General features: G+C 32.7%; 1 protein-coding gene across 1 annotated transcript; it reads right to left on the minus strand.

Moving 5' to 3' along the window:
- Positions 1-9,817: 9,817 nt before the first annotated feature.
- Positions 9,818-10,339, minus strand: LOC130648639 (tigger transposable element-derived protein 1-like). Its single transcript, XM_057454694.1, has one exon. The coding sequence runs from the start codon at positions 10,337-10,339 to the stop codon at positions 9,818-9,820; it is 522 nt and encodes a 173-aa protein (XP_057310677.1).
- Between the last annotated feature and the right edge of the window lie 1,857 nt (positions 10,340-12,196).

A 12,196-nucleotide genomic window follows, 5' to 3' on the forward strand; every position in this document is an offset into this window, starting at 1 on the left:
TTGACTAACATGAATACAAAATAAGTTCTGTATAATTGAAATAAATTAAAACAAACATGAATAAATCATTAGTATAAATTATTTAAAGAAAATCATACCATTGGAGCTCGTGTTAGTCTTCTTAGTCTCATAATAGTCAACACTCTAGAAACGAAAATGTTACTATTCTGTTATAATAATTTAAAAATGTTAGCTTTTATAACATAATGTCAACCTCGTTTCCTGGAGGTTTTGCCTTGTTAATAAAATTAATAACGGCTCAGTGGCCACAAAACCCTGGGGACAAAATGGACATAATGTCACTTTCTAAGAACACTGAGTTTAGAGAAGCATCAAAATGTTCTTATTTTTAACAAGAGGAGTACAATCACAAACATATCTTGTTGTTGGTAATCTTAACTGTGGGTTATCTGGAATATTTTTTAAACTTTTTTTAGATATTAAATTGTCGTTATGCTATTTTATACAACTTCTTTTTTTACACAACGTATATTCCAATAATTCGAACCTCGTACCAAGTCCTTCTATTTAAGTATTAATTGCTTTTCGTTTGTTTAAAAGAGAAAAAATGGGAACAGGTTTAAACAAGATACAATAGAAAGTTAAAAAGTCAGAGTATACTTATACTTAAACATATTCAGTAGTTTCTCATTTTTTATTATTTAGGCCGAGCATTTTAGGGGCTTTGAAAAGGCTGGGTACTTAAAAATCCAAACCTAAAAAATGACTAAAAGTGTGGAACAATAACTTTAGAATAAGAAAAATTCGTAGATATAACTTTTAGATTGGTAACTTAATAAACGCATAAAAATACGACTTTGAAAATCCTCAAACATCTTCCGCCAAAATTTTTCTCTAACCATCAATTAAGTAATAAGTAGCCATCTAGCAGACGTGACGTCATATCCAGAACAAAAGTTTGCTTAAAATGACGAAAAGTGACCAAATTTCAACTGGGGTACGGTTTAGAACTTATTAAAATATTGGGAGCAACAGGAGGCAACTTTTTAGCTCCTCCCACCAGGCCACCTCCCTGGGCACGAATGGGTTTAATTATTATATTAATTTTTTATAATTTGTTCCTACCTCAAAGGACTCCACTTTTCCACCATCGGATTTATTTGGTAACTGCAACTCATCTTCACCACCTTCTTGGACAAACCAACACTCTCCAATTGCGTTATTACCCTGATCTGATTTGAAATATGCCGTGTCACAATCTTGGTTGTTGCGGCATTTCAATAAACAAGTTGTTCTTGTGAATCCTTTCGAATGTTTTATAATCTTCCCATTTTTGATGTCATTAACGCTGTGTATGAGGTAAAGTTTACCTTCTGTGAGAATGTATTTGATAGCAAAAAGCAATAAGATTAAAGTCAAAACTTTGAAAGCCATACTGTCTGTGTGTATCACCTCCAATGAACAGTTGAACAAAAATGATTACTGATCCTTGTGTGAAAAATCATATATGAGATAAAATTTTTTGAAAACAATACCCATTGCTACCCAAAAATATAATCAATAAGCAGTGTTGTTTCTAATCACGTGTGAGAAACTAACCAATCATATTGATACCCGAGTAGATGCAGTAAAGGCATGTCGTGAGTTTTGTTGCATGTTTTTCTGTTCCTTGTTTCGAATCAATTATTCACTTTCATTCAACACGACATATATGGACTCCTGCTTTATTAAAATTTTAGTGAAATATTGACAGTTGGTTCAAGGCGTAAAAACATGACCGTGCTTCCTTCAAAAGTAAAACCCTCCTGAAGTGGGACTGTTCGATTAAAAGCATTTTAAAAGTAGAACAGAATTTTATAAGTACAATTTTTTGAGAACAATTTTACAAGAACAATTTTTAATAACCAAATACATCAGGTTCTACGCAAATTGCAATAAATTAAGTTTTTGTACATCCAAAGCGGGTAAAAAACTAATTTTTATTATTTTTAATTAACTTGCTTGCCAATTTTCGGCTACTCAGAATTATTTTAAACTAGTCAATAAAGCCCGTGGAAAAATCCACTGAGGCAGGATAAATATGAAAAATAAGCGTCATTCGAATTTTGATGACGTCAGCAACCCATTCACAAAATAAAAGAACCTTGTTTTCACGTTGCCTTTATTGTGTAGAGCTTAAACTGCTGCTGAAGAAAATGTATAGTATCATGTGCTATTGACGAACGGTTAAGAAGATATAAAGGTTTAAAAATTTTGCTGACGTCAACAATGGCCCGTCAAGCCCTTAGCATCGTATATATCTTGCAGATATATAAGGGTTTAAAGGTTTTTTGATGACGTCATCAACCCGTCCATTCCGAAACGGATTCGGGGACCCAGGTTTGGGAGAATAGCCCAAATTGATCCTAGGTGGTCCCTAGTTACCCACGCGGTGAAATGTAATTGAAGTCACCACCTCGTTTTCAAGTTATTTAGCCTCAAAGTTTTAGGTGCACTGTAACGGCTTCATTAATTTAATATAGGATATTGACGTTAAAGTAGTGTTATTTTCGTCGCGCCGTAACGTCAGAAAATTTGACATATTATCATCAAAGGAAAATGAAGACATCCACTTTGCCTGTCACAGACACACAGACAGACACACTTAGCGTATTATTATATAGACTAGTCGATAAAGCCCGTGGAAAAATCCACTGAGGCAGGATAACAGAGAAAAACAACCGTCATTTAAATTTTGATGACGTCAGCAGAGACCTGTCAGAACACAAATTTTTTTTTTCCGAAATGTGTAATCTTGTTGCCTTCATCGTATAGATCTTGAAACGCTGATTAAGAAAATGTGTAGGATCGTGTACTTTTGACAAAACGGATGCAGAGATATTAGGGTTTAAAAGTTTTTTGATGACGTCATTAACCCGTCCTTTCCGAAACGGATTCGGTGACTTAGGTTTTGAAAACCTACCCAAATTGGTCCCAGGTAGTCCCTAGTTACCCACGTAGGAGATCACGTCAGTTATTTCCACCCGTTTCCAAGTTATTTAGCCTTAAATTTAAAAGTGCAATGCAATGGCTTCACTAATCTTAGTATACTTTCTTTGGACGTCAATATTGCTCTAACGTCAAAGTTTGCTAATTTACAGAACAAATTTATAGGCGATGTTTTATAGACTTTATCAAAGAAATTTTATCCACTTTGCAAAAGTCACAGACAGACAGACAGAACTGGTGTATTATTATATAGTTGTTACTAAAAGAAGCATTTATAGATCGAAAGGTAAATATGGATAGTGAATATTCTAGTGAATATTGAATTTGAAGTTAATGTCAAATACGAAATAGATTATTATAAATTTGAAAAAAATGAAAAAATGTTCATTTCTATCCAGGATTTCTTTTTCAACAGGATCCCATTTATTAAACAAATTCATACTCCATTGTAGGGGTCTCTGGTCCCTGATCGGGTCTTGCTTTTGGATCATACCGTTATATTGAACATTCAATAAATTTTCCCTTAAAATCTACGTCAATAAGTGTAAATTGAATATTTGGTTGAGTTTTTTGTGGTTGAATTCATAGGGTAAATAAGTCAAAAATAAAATCGTTTTCGCATGTTAACCGTGTGGCTGAATTTTAACACTATAAATAATTCACCTTTATGTTTGTAATGAAAAGATAATTTTATTTTAATGATTAAATTGATAAAACCTTGAAAGTAATTTAATTTACTACGTTGAATCTGTTGAATAAAAGAAGATTTTCTACACCAAATCACCTTCTTATACTGCTGACGCAGTCGTGAATATTTGAAGTGCAATTCTTTATTTAGAAACAACGCAAATCACGTTATGTTGACACGAACAATTTTATAAGAATACCAGGCTTAAATTTTGAAAAGGTGTACCAACATTTTCAAGCGTAAATAATTGCTTTTATTTTGAAAGCAATGATGTGCGCCTTCGGAGCTTTTATAGCATAATTTGTATCTGAATTTTGACAAAAATTAAGATCAATCCAGGAAAAAAAATGTTCTTCAAAATTTGAAGAACATTTGTTTCCCGGATCAAGTACTTTCTTAAATAATGATTTCTTGTAATCGTTTATTTTCTCTAGTTTTTGCATCTGAAAAAAATTAGTAAAATGCTTCTTAAAGTTGGACGAAATTATATATAAAATATCTAATAAATCCTGGGAACGAGGTTGCAAACAGTTTGGAGTAAACGTGTCTCAGTAATTCTAGGCCGACAACATTTTCTAGATCTACGTATGACTTTAATTTTAACAAATTAATGTTTTTTACTTTGGACAAATTTAAAGACTCATGCGCCTTTTTTGAATTATTGCAGCCATATGTTTTTCCTCTAAAGTAGATCAAGTTAGACTTTGACCTCCGGCTATCCGTAGAGAAGGCGCTTTTATGAGATTTACAGATTACCTTGATGTTTTTGCTTATTTTTATGTATCAGCATTGTATTTTAGGCTTCTTAAGCCTTGTTTTAAAGAAAGATTACACGGGTTTTTTATAAGAAACCTGACGAAAGGCCTAGTTCTAAAAGTTTCTTAGTTGTAGGCTGAAATTCCATGTTTTTAGTTCCAAACGTTTCTTATTTCAAAAATAGTCATAGAATGTATTAGCAGATGTTTCTTAATTTTTGAAGATTCTACATGATAAATCTATCAAGATAGCCTTTCTTTTTTAGTACTTCTTGTATGATTCGTTACCGAGAACAGAGGGTTCAAAGTCCAACTTGCACCACTTGCGTGAAAAATGAAATATGGTTGCACAACTCCGAAAAGGCATATTGCCTCAACGCATATCTTTTTGATATGCGTTGACTGAGAAGTAATCGAAATGTCACACTAACAAAATGCGAGGATGTTCCTCCGAACGCGTGATGTCCATTTCTCAACCTCGTTTCCAGTACTTTTAGGTAAACCGTTAAGGTTAGACAGCTGTCACGAACTAATTCAACTTTTTATAGAATACAATGATGGCTTTTTTTACCATAATTGAAACCTTCGTTTCTTTCAGAATTGTGTTGTTTTCTTTTTAATTCTTTGCCATCTAATTTTTTCAGGACAAAAATAGCCGAAATGTACGTGCTCGATATAACGTCTAAGATACGTTAAATAAAGCGTTTATTTCAAATTTTGATTTCTAGAGTGAGCACTTAGAGAGGGACGGCAAATCGGGAGTGGTTATCATATTTGTGTTTATGTAACCATAATAGTAACAAAATACCAAAATAAAAACAGATATCAGCTAGTAAAACATGTCTCTGAGCGTAAATGTTTAAATTTTCTTTACAATGAAATAATAGCGACCTGCTTCAACGAAAGCAGAAAGCTGTTTAAGAGGGTTTTATCAATTTGCACAAACACAAAAATAACAAAGAACCACGCCTAGGAAATCATTTGAGAGAGATGCTTATAAAAAAATATACAAAGAAACGTGGCTGCAAATACGAGATGGGCGTTATGGGAGGGGCGTTTAAACGAGTGAGGCGTTTATGTGAAAGGGGCGCAAATAAATACAATATTGTACATTTTAAAATTGCTGAGTCACACATCGAAACCACTGCTCTAAACATTTTTCAAAGGATTGGTTAAGCAAGTCAAAAAAATAATTTATTTCACCAATCGTTACGGTAAACATGTCGTACAAACTAAAACAATTAGCTTAAAAACCTTTTTTTTTCTCCGCTAGCACTCATAAAGATCAATCCAGGAAACAAAATTTTCTTAAGAATTTGAAGAACATTTATTTCCTGGATCAAATATTTTCTTAAATAAATGATTTCTTGTAATCATTTATTTTCTCCTAGTTTTTGCATCTGAAAAAAAATTAGTAAAAGGCTTCTTAAAGTTGGACAAAATTATATATAAAATATCTAATAAATCCCGGGAACGAGGTATGTATGTAACTAATAGTATTTAAAGCTAAAAGAAGCAGTACCAGTACTAGCAGTACTAAGATGTTCCAAACATGTAGATTAAATATTTTCCTGCTTGAGTAGATATTTCAATTATATTGCGGATTTTAAATTATAAGAACACATCTACATATACACCACAACAAACCGATACTTACTACTGCCCCCATTGTCTTTGTATTGTTTTACCGGAAAGATGTTTTAACCAGTTATCTGAATAAAATCGTGTTGAAATTTTGCTTCAGTCTTTAAATTTGATTTAGTTTGTTGACTAAAATATTCAGGAGCAGTGAGAATATATCCTTCAATATAAGAACCATTACCGCCAGCGCCAACATTAAGTCAAATTAGATAATGCTTTATGTGACGATTTTGATTGGTAGCCGAAACTATTTATTTATTTCTGCTTTCAAAAATATTAAAATGATTCTTCTGACCTCTCTGGCATCATAAGATCTGTGAAAGTGCCTGACAGATTAAACTCTCCAGCATTAGAAATGACTCTAATATTCCATATGCCAACTTTGTTTCGTAATTACAGAAATGTGCAATAGCAATCATCAACATCTTAATACAAAGACATTGAATTGTTTCGCAGACGTTTCATTTAGGTGACGAATTGAAAAAATATGTTTATCAGCGGTTTCATTATAGCAACTTTTGAAGTTTTCATCTTTAAACCTCTAAATCTCTATATGTGCAGGCAAAGTTTGATCTAAAAAAATTACACATTTACTCAGCAATATTTATAAATAGCAATCACTTTTTGTATTTCTCCATTTTGCAAAATGTTTTTGATCTATTAATTTTTTTTCACTACTCCACTGTTTCTTGAAATAGAGGATACAAAGAAACCCCTTGATTTATCATCACCAATTAAAAACTTACCCATATTCTTACATGCCTTAAAGAAACTATGCTCTCTTACACGGAATAAAATGAATATATGAATAATTTAAAGCCAAACAAGTGGTCAGCTGTTTACTTACGGAAATCGCGGACTCTAAACAAAAAAAACAAGTTCATTTATGATATTTCTATAACGGACTAAGACAGTGGTACTTTGCAATTTCCAAACTTTTTAGAAGTGGTATTTATTGTGGTATACGCCAAAGTTTTTCACCGAAAACAACTCTCAGTCCTACAATTGTCTAATGTCTAATCGAACTTAATTATTGATCTAACAAATATAGTTACGTATAGAATTCTGTTTATCCCATCCAATCAATGTTTATCTGATTTCTTTGTTGCATTTATGTCAACTTTAATTCTGTATTCGGGGAAAGATCTTGTTACATTGATGTGGAGGAAAATACGGATATATAAAAAACACATTTATGACAACGCAATAAGAATAGGAAGAAAAACACCACTAGTTTCAAGTTGATGCCTAAGTAAGTCCATGATACAACAATTATTGAGCGTAATAATGGTTCTTTTTAAAAAGATGTTTTTCATTTTCTTTTGGAAAACTGAGGTCATAAATTCCAGCACAATCATATTGCGTCTTCTCTTTTTCACACATATGCCGCCCGTGGACTTGCAAGAGTTTTGGTGCATAACATTTTTGTGGTATCTGTAATAATTATTATGTAATAATTATTGTATTGAAAGTGATACTTACATTTTTTCTGTTCATTTTTACTAAAATTAAAGTAAACTAAACAATATAAACCTTTAAATCAAATACAAAATTAACACTTTAAATCTTGCTTATTTTTTATGAAATCTTCTTGCCAAACGCTGTCGGCTATTTCAACTGAGTCTTCCATTCTCGTCAAGTTATATATGCACATTTTCTTACTTGTGAACCAAAGCAAGGGGAGGACGGAAAATAGGCGCCACCCTCGATTTAGCGCAGCCGTCGATTAAACGCCGCACTTTTTAGGCTTCTTTTTGAATAAGCGCCGCCCTCGAATATGTTCATGATGTAGAATGTTATCATCACGAAATTGTCTGGTAAAGCAGATGACCTTCTATTTTTTTAGTTAAAGAAAAAAGAGGGGTCTGTCTGAAATCTTTAGTTTTGGAATAAGCACCGCCCTTAATTAAGCGCTGCTCTCGATTACGCGCCGCAACAAAAAAGCGAGTTTTGATTAAGCTGCGCGGCGCTTAATAGAGGATTTACGGTATTCAGACTATATCACATACATGGCAAGATAATTTATATTTTGGATGTTTTTCTTGCAAAATTGTACTCTAAGTTCCAGTATTAAGCCGGGATCATTCTTACTGTGTCCGTATTTTTTTGACAAAATTAGAGGCTTTAGTTCTGATAAAAGTGTTCTTATAAAAAAGCATGAATATCCTCCAATAAATGTATTGTGGTGTGAGCTATAAACATTATCCAATCACGAATCTGATATTTCAGAATTTTATTTATCAAAAAGATCATTGGCAAATATGTATCTAGACGTTTTTATGATTTATGATCGAAAGAAAAAGAAAGGATGTGATTTTGTTATCTAAACAAAATAATATCTAACATTAATGTCCTGAAATTGCCAAGTTGCAGAAAAAAAAAAGAATTTTCTCAGCTTAAGTTACATAGATGATTTTGTGTAGTTTTAGCAAAATGTTAAATTGTAAAACTTTCAGTAATCTAAGCGAAAGCATGCCAATTCTTGAAAGTACATGGCAGAAAAACTTATATTCACGCTTTAATAATAATTGAATTCGGTAGAAGTCCGTAAATAAGAGATGGTAAAGGACGACAATCACATTGCAAAAATTGCCCCTAATTGATATCTGAAAAGCAGTAGGATTAATTTTTATGTTTTTTATTCTTCCAGAAAAAAGTTTATTCAAGTTTATGATGTTATCACAATTTTTTGAATATCGTTTTCTGTTATCTGGACTTTCGCCCCTCTTTGCCAGTCGCAACATAAATCCTTTAAAAATTTTTAGGAGCTTTAATATTTGATCTCATTAAATTTTACTAAAAAGTAGAAACAAAGGCTCAAGGCCGTGGGTGATTTTGTTGTAATAAACGTTGACACAAATCTATTATACAAGATACAAGATTTTCTTATTACTTGTGGTGACGAGGTTTAAATATAACTGTGTTATCTCAATAAATTTTGATCAGATTTGTGGATATGTTTTTTCTTTTCTTGACTATACACAAAATATAGGAATAAAGACTCCAATTTGCAGATGACACTAAAAGCGCATAGAAGAGTGATATAACACGCACAACCATTATTATGCGCATAATTAACCACATTATAAAAACTTATTTCCTTTTTTTAAAAAATATTTATTTAATAGCTTGTCATTGTTCGTAAAATGGAAGTTCAGCAATTCTAGTAGCTTTGGATAACAGAAGCTAAAACAAAACCTGTTTTTTTTTATTTTTGTACATTGTTTATTTACAACAGAGAATGTTTCACCCCGATCGGACCTTCGATTATGACCATCATAATCTCTGTATAATATAGTGAAGGTAAGGTACTTTGTGCACTAACATAATTGTCGAAGTAGTGTAGCGTATTTGTCTGCAGCTCCCGGTTCCCGGTCCGCGGAACGATTCCCCCGCACTTCCAGGCGGTACGTTAGTTATGCGCAAAGTAGCTTCTTTTAATGTAAAACTATTTATCTTTGTTTATAATTTTGCAATGTAGCTACTTGCAATGGCATTGGAGCCAGCAAATACAATTTCCTGTTGCGTTTGCAAAACGCAACAGGAAATTTTCATTGAAATTGGGTCAATACAGTGGAATCCCGTTAAAGCAGACACCATTGGGATCAAAAAAAACTGTCCGCTTTAACAGGATGTCCGCTTTATAGAGAGTTTGTGTCAAATTTTATTTTAGATGGAATTTTGACCGAAAAAGGTGATTTATGCTTTACTGGGCTTAAAGTAAGAAGTTAAGAGGCTAGGATTTGAGGGTATATAAGCTATATTCAGAAACATTAATTAAACTTTACAAGAAAAAGTCTTTGATAGAGGCTTGCTTCTTGCATTTAATTTGTAGATCCTCAATCTTTTTTGTAACTGCCGTCAGCAATTTTTGACTTTCTTCATCGAAGACGGTACAACGGCGCATTTTGTCCAACGTTGTGATGCCACATTTCTGAAAACAATTTTTGATTGTCAAGCTGGATACTTCCTTCCACGCATCTTGTATCCAGCGAATAGCAACAAACACGTTGATAGCCTTCACAATTTCAGTTGCTGATGTGTTCTCCTGGATTCTTGCCAATACGTATTTAACAAGTCTTTTTCTATACTTGACCTTGAAATTTTGAATGATGCCTGCATCTAGTGGTTGCAACCTCGAAGTTGTATTTTTCGGTAAAAAGACGATCTTGATCTGCGAGAATTGACCAATAATGTATTCTGGATGACAGGGAGCATTGTCGAGAAAAAGGATCACTTTTCTATCTTCGAGTACCAGCTTTCTGTTAAAACGTGTCAATACGGTTTCCATGACATCCGATGTCATCCGAGACTTAGGATCTTTGTTTCAATTTTTTGTTTTGTACTGTCCGCTATACAGGGAGTTTTTATAGGGAAAATATTAATTTGGTGCAAAATAAATCGTCCGCTTTAACGAGTGTCCGCTTTATGACTGTCCGCTTTATAGAGAGTTTTTTATAAGAGTTTTGACTTAAAATCAGTCCGTTCCAGGTGCTAGTCTTTGCTTTAACGGGCTGTCCGCTTTAGAGGGTTTCCGCTTTAACGGGATCCCACTGTATTTTACAAAACTTAAAGGAGAACGCTATTGGGCAGTCGCTAGAATTTTTGATTTAAAACGTAACGGGTAACTTTGGCTTATGCTCGAGCCTACTAGTACTGCACGAAAAAAAAAAAAAGATTGTTGCACAAATACACGAAATGCAATTATAAAAGACTGGCTAAGCAGAGAATTTATTGTTTAAATAGTGTGCAAGGTGCAGTATTATTCAATTTGTCTGATAAAATCTCACGAAATCTGGTTGTAAATCTAAAAGGGGAATTCCTTTTTAGATGTACAAGCAAATTGTGTCCTACAATTAAATGGCATGCCAAACAAGAAAATTTGCTTTAATAAACTTTTAATTATAATTTGGCAATAATGTTTTGTTAGTTACTCCTATCAGAAAATTTGAAACTGAATGTTGGAAGGTAAATTCACCTTAATTTGTTTTGATTTAAAACTTTAACATTTAAAGAGTAAATTAGTCAATCAATATTGATCGGCAAGAGCATCATTACAAGATCTTTGTCAGACACAAGGAATAAAGAAGAAAGGAACAGGCTTTATTAAGGAAGTAAGCAGTGATTTTTTAGGGGTTAATAAACGCTGTATAGCTTTATATACTATTTTGTACATTTTTGATCGATAAAAGCTAGCTAGCTTTATCTTATATTCTGACTAAAGGAAAAAAGAAAAGGCGTAGATAGTTAGCTCTAGCTATGGTACTATGTTTTTTTTTAACTTTTTAGTCTGTAATACGACTTAACATAAGTTCAACAGTACTGATTAGGCTTCACTCAAAAATATGTTTAGTTAGTGTCACCCAACTACGTTTTATCACGCGAACAATAAGGTGGCCTAAGTATGAAATTAGTTGTGCAGCTTTTTATATGAAATTGAAGCATTTGGTTGAGCCTGGAGTTTTTTAAAATTTGGATAATTAGTTTAATACAGTACACATCCGCTAATTTGAATGCCGTTAATTTAAACATTCGTCATTTCAAACAAACTGTCCCTTAGTTCCTTCACACATGCTATCACAAAGAGGAACCTTTTATACACGTTAATGATTTTTGTCAACCAAGTATAGATTAAATTTGTTTATAGGCTTATGGCTTATGGCCAACAGTTTACAGTCGAAATACAGTATGGGCTGAAATGCAGGGAAACTTTTCTTTGAAAAGTTAAACATTATCAAAGCTATCAATGGAGAGAAATGTATTTATTTTAGTCACTTTAAAAAAAACTTTTACGAGTCAGAAAATTGTGAAATGTTTCTTAGTTTATCTCAAATTCATTGAGTTTAAACACCCTTTTAGATGCAGTGTTGAGAAATCATCAAACTGGACAAGAATGCAACAGAAGGGGAAGTTCGTGCGTGTATGGCATCAATCTTTAAATATGCGCTTGATAGATGTGGAGGAGCAGGAAGAACTAATGCCAAAGAATATTAAGTCGATTAATTTTTAAATAATTTATCACCTTGGTGTTTAGTAATAGTTTTCTAGTAATAAATAATTGCCAACTTGTCAAAAACAACTTTTATATCAGAGAGGATTATAAATTTTTCAAGCGCCGTAATAAATTCTTCTAGCTTATATTAATTTTGATTGGGTGACAGAA

Source organism: Hydractinia symbiolongicarpus, chromosome 7, assembly GCF_029227915.1.
Source record: "Hydractinia symbiolongicarpus strain clone_291-10 chromosome 7, HSymV2.1, whole genome shotgun sequence".
Classification (NCBI taxonomy): Eukaryota; Metazoa; Cnidaria; class Hydrozoa; order Anthoathecata; family Hydractiniidae; genus Hydractinia; species Hydractinia symbiolongicarpus.

Coding starts and splice junctions, on each gene's coding strand:
- LOC130648639 (XM_057454694.1), bottom strand. CDS start 10,339: ATGACATCGGATGTCATGGAAACCGTATTGACACGTTTTAACAGAAAG.